At 45.9% G+C, this 17,281-nt stretch overlaps 1 protein-coding gene across 2 annotated transcripts in view; it reads right to left on the bottom strand.

Moving 5' to 3' along the window:
* Positions 1–9,811: 9,811 nt before the first annotated feature.
* JAML (junction adhesion molecule like) overlaps positions 9,812–17,281 on the bottom strand; it is a 32,171-nt gene continuing 24,701 nt past the window's right edge. For both annotated transcript variants that reach the window (XM_027563605.1, XM_027563604.1), the window contains 2 exons: positions 13,938–14,024; positions 9,812–10,322 (listed from right to left, as the gene is read on the bottom strand). In XM_027563605.1, the coding sequence (XP_027419406.1) occupies positions 10,230–10,322; positions 13,938–14,024 (180 nt within the window). In that variant the 3' untranslated portion in view covers positions 9,812–10,229. The remainder of the gene's footprint in view (positions 10,323–13,937; positions 14,025–17,281) is intronic.

Genomic DNA, 17,281 nt, shown 5'->3' with positions numbered 1-17,281 from the left:
GTTCTTTAACGTTTTTTCTGTTATACGCACTGGAATGTTTATAGTTGAAATGATAGGATGGATGAAATTTGCTTTAAAATATTTCAAGAAAAAAAATTATGGGGGGAGGCCGGTGACACAGGAGACGTGGTAGTTGTTGACTGTTGAAAGTAGTGATGGATGCAAAGGTTTACTATATGTCCACTCTTCTGTTGTGTATGTTGGAAAATACCTCCTTTGAAAAAAAGAAGAAGAAAAAAAGCTAAAATCATAAGAGAACTTGCGGTGTAGTACCCACTCTTCCAAGGAGACATTTAAGGAGAACACAGACTCTCATGCAGCCACTACATGCCCTTGTGACGGGCCACTGAAGAGCCAAGAGGGAGCCACTTGCATCTGAGAGCATTAACTCTGTACCAAGTCTGAACAAGTCTCTACCTTGATATAAGCCTGGAAGAAGTGCTTTCTTCTTTTTTAAGTTTATTTTTTAATTGGAGTATAGTTTCTTCACAATGTTGGGCTAGTTTCTGCCCTACAACAACATGGATCAGTACACAAGCATCCTCTCCCTCTTGAGCCTCCCTCCCGCCTCCCCCATCCCAGCCCTCTAGGCCATCACAGAGCTCAGCTCCCCGTGTTACACAGCAGCTTCCCACTAGCTGTCTAGTTCACACAGGGTCGTGAAACAGGAGATACATGCCCACCCCCCAGGGTAAAGCAATTGGAGAGTCATTCCCTGCGGAATAATAATATAATATATATGTAAGTATTAATAATATGATTCCCTGGTGGCTCAGACAGTAAAGAATCTGCCTGCGATGCAGGAGACCCAGGTTCAATCCCTGGGTCGAGAAGATCCCCTGGAGAAGGGAATGGCTACCCGCTCCAGTATTCTCACCTGCACAATCCCATGGACAGAGAGTCTGGTGGCCTACAGTCCATGGCGGTGCAAAGAGCTAGACATAACTGAGTGACTAACACAACAACAATAATTGTTGTTGTTCAATAATTACATAAATTATGAATAATATATATGATTATGAATTCATATAATATTCATTATATATATATGAATAATTATGAATGAATTATAATTATATGCTGTTGTTCAATAATTACAATAATAAAAATGATATAATACTGTAGCCCGCCAGATTCCTCAGTTCATGGAGTTCTCCAGGCAAGAACACTAGAGTGGGTAGCCATTCCCTTTTCCAGGGGGTCTTCTCAACCCAGGGATCCAAACTGGGTCTCCTGCATTGTAGGCAGATTCTTTATTGTCTGAGCCACTAGGGAAGCCCTAATATAATGTAAGAGTAGGACAATTAAGGGAGGAGGCTGGGCCCTGCCTAGAAAACATATTTCTCATTCTTGAAATCAGGAGACCTCCCCAACCACATGTGCACAGAAAGGCTCCTTGGAGGTTAAAGGGGGATCGATGTCAATGGATGCTCTACCCACAGACCTTTGCGGTAGAATTCATCTTGGCTAAGAAACGCCTGTACACACATGGAAGGATCCTGAGATATACCAAATATAAACTGGCAACTCAAAATGATCAGGCAACTCAAAATGATTGGCCAAAGGAAAACAGGAAGAAATGCCCCACGTAAGTGATTTTAACTGCCATGTGAGCACAGTTCAAGGACTTTCCCTCTGAGTTTGCACTTGTGTCTATGCACACATCCTGTACTCTTTCTTCCTCTTAATAACTACTTGCTTCCCTACTTTCTGTCTTTGTGGAAATTCTTTTCTGTAAAGCCAAAGGGCCAGGCCCCTTGTCACTGACCGCTGGTCTAATGGCCAGGATCTGGTGCACTCACCACCACAGCCTGGCCTCGCTCTGTGGCTGGGAACCCAAGCCTCCCTCCAAGCGATTGCGGGCCAAGGCCACCTGAGATAAGTAGTGTATGTGTGTCAATGCTGCTCTCTCAATTCATCCTTTTCCCTTTCTTTTTGTTAATTGCAATGAGGAAACAGAGGACAACAGGGCCTAACCCACTCAAGTTCAGTTCAATTCAGTCGCTCAGTCATGTCCAACTCTTTGCGACCCCATGGACTGCAGCACGCCAGGCCTCCCTGTCCATCACCAATTCCTGGAGTTTGCTCAAACTCATGTCCATTGAGTTGGTAATGCCATCCAACCATCTCATCCTCTGACATCCCCTTCTCTTCCTGCCCTCAATCTTTCCTGGCATCAGGGTCTTTTCAAATGAGTCACCTCTTTGCATGAGGTGGCTAAAGTATTGGAGTTTCAGCTTCAACATTAGTCCTTCCAATGAACACCCAGGACTGATTTCCTTTAGGATGGACTGGTTGGATCTCCTTGAAGTCCAAGGGACGCTCAAGAGTCTTCTCCACGCCACAGTTCAAAAGCGTCAATCCTTCAGTGCTCAGCTTTCTTTATAGTCCAACTCTCACATTCACACATGACTACTGGAAAAACCATAGCTTTGACTAGACAAACCTTTGTTGGCAAAATAATGTCTCTCCTTTTTAATAAACTGTCTAGGTTGGTCATAATTTTCCTTCCAAGGAGTAAGCATCTTTTAATTTCATGGCTGCCATCACCATCTGTAGTGATTTTGGAGCCCAGAAAAATAAAGTCAGCCACTGTTTCCACTGTTTCTCCATCTATTTGCCATGAAGTGATGGGACCGGATGCCATGATCTTCATTTTCTCAATATTGAGCTTTAAGCCAAGTTTTTCACTCTCCACTTTCACTTTTATCAAGAGGCTCTTCAGTTCTTCTTCACTTTCTGCCCTAAGGGTGGTGTCATCTGCATATCTGAGGTTATTGGTATTTCTCCCAGCAATCTTGATTCCAGATTGTGCTTCTTCCAGCCCAGCGTTTCTCATATGATGTACTCTGCATATAAGTTAAATAAGCAGGGTGACAATATATAGCCTTGACATACTCCTTTTCCTATTTGGAACCAGTCTGTTGTTCCATGTCCAGTTCTAACTGTCGCTTCCTGACCTGCATACAGGTTTCTCAAGAGGCAGGTCAGTTGGTCTGGTATTCCCATCTCTTTCAGAATTTTCCACAGTTTCTTGTGATACACACAGTCAAAGGCTTTGGCATAGTTGATAAAGCAGAAATAGATGTTTTTCTGGAACTCTCTTGCTTTTTTGATGATCCAGCGGATGTTGGCAATTTGATCTCCAGGTCCTCTGCCTTTTCTAAAACCAGCTTGAACATCTGGAAGTTCACGGTTCACATATTGCTGAAGCCTGGCTTGGAGAATTTTGAGCATTACTTTACTAGTGTGTGAGATGAGTGCAATTGTGTGGTAGTTTGAGCATTCTTTGGCATTGCCTTTCTTTGGGATTGGAATGAAAACTGACCTTTTCCAGTCCTGTGGCCACTGCTGAGTTTTCCAATTTGTCGGCATATTGAGTGCAGCACTTTCACAGCATCATCTTTCAGGATTTGAAATAGCTCAACTGGAATTCCATCACCTCCACTAGCTTTGTTCATAGTGATGCTTCCTAAGGCCCACTTGACTTCACATTCCAGGATGTCTGGCTCTAGGTCAGTGATCACACCATCGTGATTATCTGGGTCGTGAAGATCTTTTTTGTACAGTTCTTCTGTGTATTCTTGCCACCTCTTCTTAACATCTTCTGCTTCTGTTAGGTCCATACCATTTCTGTCTTTTATTGAGCCCATCTTTAACTTGAGCCCACTTAAGTTACCTATGATATTAATAGTTAAGGGCAGGGCTGGAGTCAGGACTCAAGCTGAGGTCTGTGTGAAACACTGCATATATCCAGCAATCCATATCACCTGTTACCAAGGGAAGGAGACATGAGAACTTCCCTTGGGTTGTTTAGAGACACAGAGAAGAGAAAACCAGAATAGATGAAGCAAGATGCCTGTGTGTGTGTGTGTCTGTGTGTGTGTGTGTAACAGAATGCAGAAAGAGTCAGGGCACAAAGGAATCAAATGGGAGGCCAGCACAGTGTTGAGTTCAGAGCAGACACCGGTGCTGCCTAGCTGCCCAGCGGTACCCTGGATGAATGAATGAGTGAATTTGGAGAGGGATGGGACATCATCCACATTATTGAGAAGGCAGTGAAATCTAGCCCAGGCCACTGAAGCCATCCTAGGTTGAGGAGGAGTGAAGTGGGTCAAATGTGGGTGGCAGTTGCTGAAGGCAGAGGTGTGGGGAGAAGACCTCTGAGCTTCTCCACACCAGAGGTGCTTATCCGCACCTGATCTTACAGAGACTCTGTTGCCAAAGTGCCTCTCTCACTTCACCAGAGTCTGGCTCTAGCTGGCTCATTCACAGAGCTCACAGCCCAAAGGAAGAGAAATCAGAGAAGGAGAGATGGGGTAGCCTAGGAGAAAAGGGTCTCCTGGTGGCCACAACCCTCAGATCCCAGGCCTCCTCTGCCATCAGCACTGGCCTGGCTCTCAGGTGCACTCACAGGGATACAACGACATTGGTCCAGGGTCCCTCCAGCTCCCTCCCAGCCCCTCAGCCCGGTCCCAGTCTGCAGCACCATGCTGCCGCAGACACATGTCTGGCGGAGAGTTTTGGTTTGATGTAGCCGGCCTCCTCATTTTTCTTAACGCTGTTGAGCATGCCTGTGAGGCCCAGGGAAGCTGCTTGCTTACCCAGCTCACTTGGTCTCACACTGGGTCCAAAAGCTTCTATTTGGGGGACGTCTAAGAAACAGACCCAGAAGTTCCTTTGCCTCTATCCAGAATTTGGCTAAGAGAAGCCAAGCCTGTGACTTAGTATAGCCTTTGTCCAATTCAGCTCTCCAGAACCAAGAGTCAGAAGGCATTGGATCAGGGGAGAGGCACCCTGGCAGGGTGAATTGGGAAGAGAGCAGACCTCGAGCCTCCCCACAGCTCAACCGGGCTTCCAGATGCCCATCTGCTTCAAAAAGGTATGCCTTGCCCCAGGAGCCAATAAAAGCCTGGGAAGCAGAAACTCAAAGAGGTAATCAATAATCTGCAAAACGAAGACACCACTATTGAAGACGGGCTATCTGGGGAATGGGGCCCTCTTTTCAGCATTTCTACCCAGTGCCATTTATCCCTGAAGACTGGATTAGACAACACTCAATTTTCTATCCTGCTGGCAGAAGAATGTTACAAATAATCCAAAGGAAGGTGGTTTCCTTTTGCCTGTGGAATTCTTTTTTTTTTTAATTTCATTTAATTTTTAAACTTTACATAATTGTATCAGTTTTGCCAAATATCAAAATGAATCCGCCACAGGTATACATGTGTTCCCCATCCTGAACCCTCCTCCCTCCTCCCTCCCCTGCCTTTGGAATTCTTAGTTGAGGCTACAGAGACCCCCTGGGTGCCACTGCCTTACTGGACCAACACCCTCAGCCTCACCTGGGAGCTCCTTAGAAATGCAGAGTCATGGGTCCCACCTCAGACCCAAAGAATCGGAATCTGCATGTTAAACAAGATCTTTAGATGTTTCTTGAGCACATGAAAGTTTAAGAAGTAATGCCTTCAATGAATATTAAAAGGGGTGCATCCCAGGAGCAAGAAGCAGTGCAGAGGCCAGGTATGGGAGGCTAGGAAGAAGGGGCTGGCGAGCAGGAACAAGCTTGGGATTAAATGTGTACAGCACCAAGTGGCCTGCTCAGGAATAACAATTGCACTCACCTTTCTTCTCTGCCCCGACCCTTCCCAAGCCGTTCTGCACCAGGCAAGTTTCGAGGTTTCTCTTACCCCATGCAAGAGCTTCACATCATGATGTCTCTACCTTTGAAGTTTCCTCTTCCAGGAATGCCCTTTCTCCCTTGTCTGCTCAGCTAGCTCCTAGTCCTTCTTCAAAAATCTACTAAATGACTTCCCTGGTGGTCCAGTGATTAAGAATCTGCCTGCCAAAAATGTAAGGGACACAGGTTTGATCCCTGGTCCGGGAAGACCCCACATACAGTGGGGCAACTAAGCCCGTGCCCCACAACCACAGAATCACACATGCTCTAGAGCTTGAATGCCACACCTACTGAAGCCCGCGCCCTAGAGTCTGTGCTCCGCAACAAGAGAAGCCAGCACAATGAGCAGCCCGTGCGCTACAACTAGAGAGTTGACCCAGCTCGCAGCAATGAAGATTCAGTGCAGCCATAAACAAATAAAACATAAATAGTTTTTTTTTTTAAATCTGCTACAAAGTAACCCCTTCCTTGTTGTACCTACATACTTCTCTCTGTGCTGCTTGACCCTGGGTCCGCTCACTCATCAGTTCCTTCATACAACAAACTCAAATATCTAATGTCCCCTGTGTGCCAAACACAAGGCTAGAAACTAGAGACATAAACAAGAATGAGAACCAACTCAGTCTGTGAAAGTTTACCTTCTAGACAGATAAATGTCTCAACTCTCATCTACGGTACCCCTGGGATTGCTTAAGCCAGGGAGTATTGTCGTTTTTTGTTTTTATATCTTACCTCCCCAACTAGACTGTAGCTCCTTAAAGACAGGGGTTCTGTCTTATTCCTCTTAGTTTGTGCTAGGCCACTATTAGTCCCTGAGGAGATGAGAATGAATGTATGAATGAATATCTATTTCATGTCTTGGGAAAGAGCAGAAACTCCATCAACCTGACCTTCCACAGCCAAAGAGTGGTGGAACCAGGACTGGGAGCCAGGTTCAGCCACCCTATTCCCTAGGAATTCCATTCAATGAAGGATTTCCCCACATGGAGTCAGATACTGCAACACTCACAGAAAAGACCTAAAGCAGGATCTCTAAAGAGTTTAAGATCTCTCAGAGAAAATAAAACCCACACCCATGAAACAATTAGAAAACATCAGATAATAAAATCCAGTAAGTGTAGAGACACGTAGAAATGGACCATCACCCAAGCAAGACTCAAGCAGGTCCTTGAAGAAATGTTTATTTGGGCAGGTAAGAAGAAAAAGAGAATTCTAGACAGGGGAACACCAAGAGCAAAGGCTCAGAAGCCCAAAAGACAAAGGTATTTGGAGCATGGGGGAAAAAAATGGGAGGTGTGGATGGGTAGACAAGATGTACCCAGTGTCAGAGGCCATGAGCATACAATGGGGAATTCAGACAAGGGTTTGGGGAGTTCTGGGACAAAGTAAGTCACTATTGCTCTCACCATCTAGGAAATATGAAAGGGTTTAGCTTTCTGTTAAAACTCCAAGTTCCCTTATTTTTTGATGAAGAAGGGATGTTTCAAGAGTTGGTTTTTATAGAAGTGGTAATGGGCCACCTGATCTCCCTTGAGGAAGAACGAACCACATTTGCAAACCAACTGGCCAGGACAGAAGGTCAGAAGTTCTGAGAAACTTTGGTTTACTCTCAGTAAGAAGATAACTGGTCTGGGTTGGGACAAAACTTGCAACCTAAGGTTCTCTAGGTCTAAGTAACTGAGCCAAATCAATGGCAGCATGACCGCTTCCAAACACACACACACACATACATGTACAAAGAGCTGGTGTTTTTAAGAAAATTCCCAGTATAGACATGTAAGAACATAGACTAGCTAAAAGGAGAAAGAGTGAGGTGGCAAAGAGAAAAAGACTGAAGGGCTGGCAAGAAGGCAGAAGTCTTCTAAAGGAGGCATGTCTTCTGTAGGTCCCCAGGGGACAGGCTGAACTGTTTCAATTCCAGTAGCCAAACTCTGATGGTGCCAGATTCTCCATTATTCCTGGATGGCCCCACCCCCTCCACCCTTAGGCTGCTTTCTGTTGGCAAAAATTTGGTCACTTCTGGAAGCCTTTGAATATGGGAGCATCTGGTCACCTAGAGACTTAAAATACTGCAAATTCAAGTAACATAACTGCTTGGATCTACAAGGAGATCCAACTTGCTCCATCTCTAGCAGCTGTCTTGCCCTTCAGAACGTCACCCCTCAAAGCTATGCAAAATCCTTCCCCAAGTTTGGCTTCCTAACTCTTTCTTTGGATGAGAAGAAGGACTTAGTTATTATATTTAGGGTTGCAGGGCTTCCTGCCCATAGACATAAAAAGTAATAAGATGGGGACTGAATCATCAGATGACAAATCCACTGGGGAAAACATGTTGGAAGGGGATGGAGGACCCAGACCAGGCTCTAGCCCCTAACCGACCTCATTTAGTTCCCATGATTATTTTCTATCTGGCAAATAGCCTCAAAGAATTGACATCAACTTCGTCATATTGAACAGAGAGTAAGAGGCAGAACCACAATTTAAACCAGGTTTGTTTCACCTAGAAGCCATTCCCTACGCCATATGCCTTCATGGTCCTGGATTTAGTAGACAGCCACCCCTAAGCGAAGGGCATAGGGGGCAGGCAGGTCTTTCCCATGGGCCCCTGCAGGGCTATTTTGGTTTGCGGCAAAATTGTATTTGACAGCTGTGAACTTGCGCTCTCAACCTTAACTCCATGCCTGTGTGTAAGAGGAAGATTTGTGGAGAGGCAGAGTTGAGGGAGAGAGGTAGACTTCCTCTTCTTCCTCCTCAGAATGAAAGCTTAACCTTGAATGAATGGAATTCAAATTTGATGTGCGCTAGTCAAACCCTGCAGGGCTATGTGCACACTTGCGGGGCAGAGCACCCTCTGTAGGGAGGAGCACATGGAGAAGCTGCCTGCCCCACTCAGCCCTTATCCCAAGTATTCCTTTCTACCCAGGACAACAGATGTACAATCACCATCCATCCACTCCACTCAGTATCCTGAAGGTTGTCATCACATGAAAACAATATTTGAGGAAGTGGAAAAGGGCCCCTTAGCCCAGGAAAGCATGTTGCCTAATAAGTCAGAAATGAAACCACTTCCTCCCCATGAACTCTTAGTATATGAAAGAGGGTCCCCACCCCATCATGTCAACATGTCTCCCCTCTCTGATATGTCTTGGACAGGATATTGCCTTAATCCACATATTGTAAATTACTGACATGCTCCTTATTGAGAGCTAACAATGAGGACGAAACATTTCACGACTCTTAGCCATGGCTGAACAAAAAGAGGCTTCAAGCCTCCAAGTAGAGACCAGAGGACAGCTGGTAAAAGAGAAAGTTAATGATGAGTGTCTAGTGGAGGGTCCTTGAAATCTGGAGAGTTAGGGAAATCACTCAAAAATGTAGCTCTGGGACTTCCCTGGTGGTCCAGTGGTTAAGACTCCACACTTCCAATGAAAGGTGCATGGGTTCGATCACTGATCAGGGAACTAAGATCCCACGTGCTGTGGGGTGCAGCTAAAAAATATTAAAAATTACCTCAACTTGAGATTGGATCAGAAATCAGAGACCTACAAAGGATCTGCTCTTTATCCAGGCCCTAAATGGCTAAGAGGGGAAAATGGGACACAGTACCTGAGGCAGGCCGTATGGGAGTAAAGACGAAGAGATCTGAGCTGAGCCCAGACTAGAAACAGGAGTTCAGAACCAGAGGATTTAAAAAAAAAAAAAAAAAACAACTAGCCTTATTAAATCTTACAACAGTAAAGGAACCGAAAGGAAAGGAATCTCACATTTCAGACCAAGAGTTAAATCAGTGGCTGTCCGCTTTGGTGACCCAGGAGTGTCGCTTCTGAAAAAGACAAGTGCTCCAGATCCACCCATATATTCTATCCAGACCTCTGGTGGGGCCCAACCAAGAGCCACCAGCCACTCTGATACCCAGCCGGCATCAAGAAGCACTGAGTTACATCAAAGAGATGTATTTGTACCCCACTTCCACCCCATTCATGCCCCCCAAACTTCCTCAGGCCTCAAACTGGCCCCCAACGTGTGAGTCACAGCAGGGCTTTCTTCCAGTCACTTCAGCTGTTTCAGGAGTTCCCAACTACAGATTCTTCACCAGCACGCCACATGCCTTTCAGCCAGGGTAGAAACACAGGATGATTGCCACAGACTGCATTTATTTAGGGATCGTTGGCCAAAGGAATAATCATTTGGGGTGGTTTTTATCTCTGATTCTTCTCTGGAACCTTCCACAGAGAGCACTGTCCAAGCAGAGGGTCTGACCTGAAGGGATGCTCGAGGCCACTGTGGCAGCTGACCAGGGTCCCCAGGACCAGAGTCTCACTCCAGGGGGACCAAGTCCATGCTCCCTCTTATCAGCCTGTCTTCCTCCAGGACTGTCCAGTCTCTTTGCTGGCCTTCAAGCCCTCCATCGTCAGCCCTCTGCCCAAACAGGGAGGCAGGAAGAGGACTGGGAGGGCAGAGGGTCTGAAACAACCGCTACATGGATGGACTCAGGACACACAACAAGGAGAGTCTCTGCCGCAGCCAAGGGTAAAAGGACCACCCCTTCTTCTCAGAAGGCTTGCTCTGTTTTTGCCATTCCCCAAGTTGACCTTTGGTCTGGAGGGCTAATTGGTGCTGACCTCAGAGAAGGCCAAACTGGGTTCTATGGGGGGGGGGTGGGGAGAGAAACAAAGCATATTTGTAAGAAGCATTTCAATCATAATAGTTACCATTTACTGAGCTCCTTCCATCTCTCTGGGCCAGTTCTGAATTTCACACGCTGCACTACCTCATTTGTTCCTCACCACCCAAGAGGTAGGTTTTATTAATATTATTCCCATTAAGGATGAGGAAACTGAAGCTCAAGAAACCAAGTTACCTGCCCACTGCCCAAGACGATCCAGCTTCTAAGTCAGGGTAAAGATGCGGATGCTGGTCTGTCCAACTCCAAAGCTAGGGATTGTAACCATTGTGCCACATGGCCTCAGAAAGAGGACGTGGTATGGCGCCCCTCCATTTAAGTAAATTTAATAGAAAAGCAAAGGTTCTGGGACTTCCCTGGCGGCCCAGTGGTCAGGACACCAGGGAGGCACGGGTAGGGGGGCAAGGGCTCAGTCCCTGGCTGGGGATTTAAGATCCTGCACACTGCAGGTGTAGTCAAAAATAAACATCAATGTAAAAAAAAAAACCCATGATGAACAAAAATTCCAAAAAAAAATTTTTTTTAAGCAAAATTTCTTTGTTACCCCTGCTCTCTATCAGATAACAGCCCCCTACCTGAAGTCTCAAACAAGTGGTACACAGGCCAGAATTCACCCACAGCCGTGTGTAACTTGACACAGTGTTTTGCAGTAGCTTGACGAGCCCCTGAAGGGCTTTGAGTCTGTGGCCCTGGTCCCCCATCACACTTGCTTTATTGGATCCGTTTCAAGGGGCCATGGGTGCTGTTTTCTGCAGAGTTTAAATCGCAAACACCTGGCGCCAAGCATGAGACGCTGGCACTGAAGGTGGCTCACTGCTCCGTCACCTCTGCCCCACAGAGCGTCTGCGAACGGCACCGCCCAGGTGACGGCCACACTGAGCAGCAGGCACCGTTGTCAGCAGGTCTCTAAGGCAAGGTCCTGGCAGCTGCTGCAGCATCACATGGCAATGATGGGAGAAGCATGGGGGGAAGGGGAGTGACTGTGTTCAACTTCAGAGGGGAGCTCGCGTTTCACTTGGTGGAGCAAGGCCAGATTCTGATCTCACTCTGCCCTGGCAGAACCTTTCTCTGCTGCAATCATCTGGGAGTCATGTGTCCTTGGAGCTGGTGTAACAGGAAAACAACACAAGCCATCATCCTGTAAACAGAGGAGGCCAGCCTTCCTGAACACAGCAGAACACTGTTCCCTCCATGGCTGGGGTGCCTATTGTGAAAGTCCCTCAGTCGTGTCCGACTCTCTGCGACCCCATGGACTACACAGTCCACGGAATTCTCCAGGCCAGAATACTGGACTGGATAGCTGCTCCCATCTCCAGGGGATCTTCCCAACTCAGGGATCGAACCCAGGTCTCCCGCCCTGCAGGGGGATTCTTGACCAGCTATTATTTATCTACAAATAGCATCATGTCCCTCGCCAGCTCATTCCTTTTGTCCTTAGCCCTTCTCACTACACAGCCAGTGTCTTTTCTAGGTGCTAGACTTCCCTGGAGAGTTGAACAAAGAGAACATAGGAATCAGACTCTGTATTATTACATGAAATCCAGCATGCAGCCTTCCAGCAGTTGGATTATGTCAAGGTACAATAAGTCACAGAATTTAAAAATCTAAGAGTTGAAAGATATTGACTTTAAATACAACTGGTGGGTAAATTTAGTTTAGGGCTTCCCAGGTGGAGCTTCGACTCAATGGTCACGAGTTTGAGCAAACGCCATGAGATAGTGAAGGACAGGGAAACCTGGAGCGCTGCAGGCCAAGGGGTCGGCAAAGAGCCCCCGTGGGGCTTAACTGAGCAATTAAACAACACATGTGGAGCTAGCGCGAAGAATCTGCCTGCCAGTGCAGATGTGCATTCAACCCCTGGGTCAGGAAGATCCCCTAGAGCAGGAAATGGCAACTCACTCCAGTATTCTTGCCTGGAGAATCCCATGGACAGAGGAGTCTGGCGGGCTACAGTCCGTGGGACCACAAAGAGTCGGATGTGACTGAGCACATACAGGTAAGTTTAGTAAACATTGTAAATTACAGGAAAATACCAGTGAAGGAGAAGCTCACAAGCTAACACTGAAGACGCGTAACACTCCAGGACATACTAGAACGTATATATTTGGATATACGTTGGCCATCCAGAATTGGAGCCAACTAGAAATCAGTGTGGAGAAGGCGATGGCACCCCACTCCAGTACTCCTGCCTGGAAAATCCCATGGACAGAGGAGCCTAGTGGGCTGCAGTCCATGGGGTTGCTAAGAGTCGGATACGACTGAGTGACTTCACTTTCACTTTTCACTTTTGTGCATTGGAGGAGATGGCAACCCAATCCGGTGTTCTTGCCTGGAGAATCCCAGGGACGGGGGAGCCTGGTGGGCTGCCATCTATGGGGTCGCACAGAGTTGGACATGACTGAAGCAACTTAGTAGCAGCAGCAGGAGCAGCAGAAATCAGTGTAAAGATAAAACCATTAGTAATCTAAGGAATTCTAAAAGATATGTGCAGAGAAGAGGTCATACTCAGAAATGTAAAAAAATAAAATTTAATAACAAGATAAAGCAATTAGCAAGTATTTAAAATATCCCAATGGATATGACTCAGTGGCAAGGAACCCAACTGCCAATGCAGGGGACACAGGTTGGATCCCTGAGTCAAGAAGACACCCTGGAGGAGGAAATGGCAACCTACTCCAGTATTCTTGCCTGGAGATCCCATGGACAGAGGAGCCTGGTGGGCTAAAGTCCTTGAGGTCACGAAAGAGTCAGGTATGACTTAGTGACTAAACAACAACAATAAAATATCCAGACACCATAGGAAAACTGTAAGGGCTGTGAATAAAGGAGCATTGGGTAAAACAGCATAAACAGTAGAGTTCTCATAGTTAGTGGTGCATCAAATAAAGAATGTTACTAGCATAAAGAGGACTTGGGAAAGACATGGAATTCATTAAGGGACCTAGGGCTTAAATCGTATATAGCAGTTCCTTAGCACAACACGCACTAGGAAGTAATTGGTGCTGGGCTTGCAGGCATGTGTATATGAGCATCTAATGTGCATGGTAAATTTGTGTTGTGTTCAGTTAATAAAGTGCAAATAATGATCTTATGCTGCAAAAACAAAAAAATCTAAGAGTTGGAAGGGACCTTTTGAAAGGGAGGAAAACAGTTCCTCATGACATGATTTTTGTACAAGGATCTTCCAGTCCCTCTTCACTACATTGTGAAACCAGTATTGTGCTGATGAGGAAGAGATCTTTGTCTAACCTCATGATGGCACTTCCTTTTACCTCTAAGATCAACCCTCTCTAGCCCTAGAGATGCTCAGAAGACTCGAAATTGGGTATAAGGACAAGTTTGCTACTACTCTTCTATCCAGCAGAGCTTCAACTTCTTACAATTTCCAACTACCTAGAAAAAGCTCTGCCTTCAGCAGAGTGTCCCCCTACCCCACCACCACCCCACCTCACCCCAACCCCTGCTCCCGCCAGGAAACCTAAAAATGTCCATCCCCCGTGAGTCTGCCATATCCTTCCCAAGTTCTTTTCCTGCCTCCAGACACCAGGCTCAGCGGGACCCAGAACAATTCCTCACCATGGTCATGTAGGTGGCCTCTGATTTTCCACTTGATTCCTCCTCATCGTTCACCTCTTGTGTGGTTATTGAGGAATAAATATGTTTCTGGAGGGGAGAAAATCATATAAACATTCTTAAAACTTAACAAATCTTACATGCCAGAGAAAAGGCTTTCTTTTCTATGTTCTTATGATCCCCTATGTTCACAGGGCATCAACCCCCAAAATCAGTGGGTTCTGAGGGTTATTGAGAGCTACAGAATGATCATAGGTCACAATAATCCAGTCCTCAGACTTCCTGAAAATTAACTCATTGGCAAAGAACACTATATTAAGAACCAAATTCTTTGGTTCAAAAGTCAAACCTCTGGGACTTCGCTGGTGGTCCAGTGGTTAAGACTCCACACTCCCAATGCAGGGGGCACGGGTTCAATCCCTTGTCTGGGAACTAAGATTCCACTTGTCCCACGGTGTGACCAGGAAAAAAAAAAAAAAAAGTCCAACGTCTTTGTTTGGATGGGCATTGAGGTAGCAGCAGGGAATTCTTATTTTGCCTAATGATTTGAATTTTGTGGTTATTTCTTCCTAATTAGAGTCTTGGCAGGACAGCATTCATCAGCATGTAATTGTCATCATCTCTCCGATGGGGCTTCAATGGCAGGAACAGCCCTCACTGAACTTCATGTCTGTGAGGTCAGAGGTACTTTGTGACTCCCGTCCCTGTCACTATCTGGGGAAGTGATATCATCCAGTGACAAATTCTTAGACTTCTGGAGTCCCCTGTACTGTGATGTGAGAAAATCCTACTCTTGGGTCCCAAACAGCCCAAAAGATGGATAGGTATGTAAGAAGAGTTTTTCAAAGGAAAGAAAGGAAGGCAGGAAGAAGGAAAACAGGAAGGAAGAAATAAAGAGGGAGGGAGGGGGGAAGAGAGGAGGGAAGAAAAGAAAGAACAAAAGGGGGGGGGAGTTTAAGGAAATTAATCCATTTCTCAGTTCCTACTAGAAATTATTTATTTTTTATATAAACTATCACAAACCAATATGATCAAGAAAAAGTTCTTGATTCTCCCTTTCTAAAGGTTCCTGAATATTTAATGTAACTATTAACTCCTTCACTTAACCTCAGATCAGATCAGATCAGATCAGTCACTCAGTTGTGTCCGACCCTTTGCGATCCCATGAATCACAGCACGCCAGGCCTCCCTCTCCAACACCAACACCAAGAGTTCACTGAGGCTCACGTCCATCGAGTCAGTGATGCCATCCAGCCATCTCATCCTCTGTCATCCCCTTCTCCTCCTGCCCCCAATTCCTCCCAGCATCAGAGTCTTTTCCAATGAGTCAACTCTTCACATGAGGTGGCCAAAGTACTGGAGTTTCAGCTTTAGCATCATTCCTTCCAAAGAAATCCCAGGGCTGATCTCCTTCAGAATGGACTGCTTGGATCTCTTTGCAGTCCAAGGGACTCTCAAGAGTCTTCTCCAACACTACAGTTCAGAAGCATCAATTCTTCGGCGCTCAGCCTTCTTCACAGTCCAATTCTCACATCCATACATGACCACAGGAAAACCATAGCCTTGACTAGATGGACCTTTGTTGGCAAAGTAATGTCTCTGCTTTTGAATATGCTATCTAGGTTGGTCATAACTTTCCTTCCAAGGAGTAAGCGTCTTTTAATTTCATGGCTGCAGTCACCATCTGTAGTGATTTTGGAGCCCAGAAAAATAAAGTCTGACACTGTTTCCACTGTTTCCCATGAAGTGGTGGGACCGGATGCCATGATCTTCATTTTCTGAATGTTGAGCTTTAAGCCAACTTTTTCACTCTCCACTTTCACTTTCATCAAGAGGCTTTTGAGTTCCTCTTCACTTTCTGCCATAAGGGTGGTGTCATCTGCATATCTGAGGTTACTGATATTTCTCCCAGCAATCTTGATTCCAGCTTGTGTTTCTTCCAGTCCAACGTTTCTCATGATGTACTCTGCATATAAGTTAAATAAACAGGGTGACAATATACAGCCTTGACGAACTCCTTTTCCTATTTGGAACCAGTCTGTTGTTCCATGTCCAGTTCTAACTGTTGCTTCCTGACCTGCATACAAATTTCTCAAGAGGCAGATCAGGTGTTCTGGTATTCCCATCTCTTTCAGAATTTTCCACAGTTTATTGTGATCCACACAGTCAAAGGCTTTGGCATAGTTAATAAAGCAGAAATAGATGTTTTTCTGGAACTCTCTTGCTTTTTTGATGATCCAGCGGATGTTGGCAATTTGATCTCTGGTTCCTCTGCCTTTTCTAAAACCAGCCTGAACATTGGGTTCACAAATTGCTGAAGCCTGGCTTGGAGAATTTTGAGCATTACTTTACTAGTGTGTGAGATGAGTGCAATTGTGCGATAGTTTGAGCATTCTTTGGCATTGCCTTTCTTTGGGATTGGAATGAAAACTGACCTTTTCCAGTCCTGTGGTCACTGCTGAGTTTTCCAAATTTGCTGGTATATTGAGTGCAGCACTTTCACAGCATCACCTTTCAGGATTTGAAATAGCTCCACTGGAATTCCATCACGTCCACTAGCTTTGTTCGTAGTGCTGCTTTCTAAGGCCCACTTGACTTCACATTCCAGGATGTCTGGCTCTAGGTGAGTGATCACACCATCGTGATTATCTAGGTCATGAAGATCTTTTTTGTACAGTTCTTCTGTGTATTCTTGCCATCTCTTCTTAATATCTTCTGCTTCTGTTAGGTCCATACGATTTCTGTCACTTAACCTCAGAATGGATCATAATCACCCCTCATATTGATACAGTGCCTCAGAGATTATAGAGCACTTGCACATAGCGTCACGTTATTTGAACCTCACAACTGGGCAAATGTGTTTGTCCTTATCCTCATTTGGGGGATGAGAAAACAGAGGCTCAAGGAGTGGCAGAGCTGGGCTTGAACCGGGACTTTCCGATTCCGAGTCCAGTGCTCTTTCCCAGGACCCTCCAAGACTGGGCGGGGCTGCTGGGCTGGCCCCGCCCACCCCTACTCACTATGCTCCTCACTACTCCTGGGCTGTTACTGAGTGATGGAGATCTCCTAGGCACTGCTCTGGGCCAGGCACTGGAGGTGCTGAGACATAACAATGAATGAGACACAGTTCTCAGGAGAATGATAAAGACACCACCTGGGTGCTGGAGCAGTCTCCACCTTGTCCTCATGGGGCACAGCTGCAAAACAGGATAATTCTGTTTTTTGGTTTGTCTTTTTTTATTATTTTATTTATTTATTTGGCCCTACAGGCCTGTGGGCTCTTAGTTCCCTGACCAGGAATCAAACCCATGTCCCGTGTGTTGGAGGCACAGAGTCTTAACAACTGG

The sequence above is a fragment of the Bos indicus x Bos taurus genome, chromosome 15 (genome assembly GCF_003369695.1).
Source record: "Bos indicus x Bos taurus breed Angus x Brahman F1 hybrid chromosome 15, Bos_hybrid_MaternalHap_v2.0, whole genome shotgun sequence".
Taxonomy (NCBI): Eukaryota; Metazoa; Chordata; class Mammalia; order Artiodactyla; family Bovidae; genus Bos; species Bos indicus x Bos taurus.
This window is presented reverse-complemented; position numbering and strand designations above follow the sequence as displayed.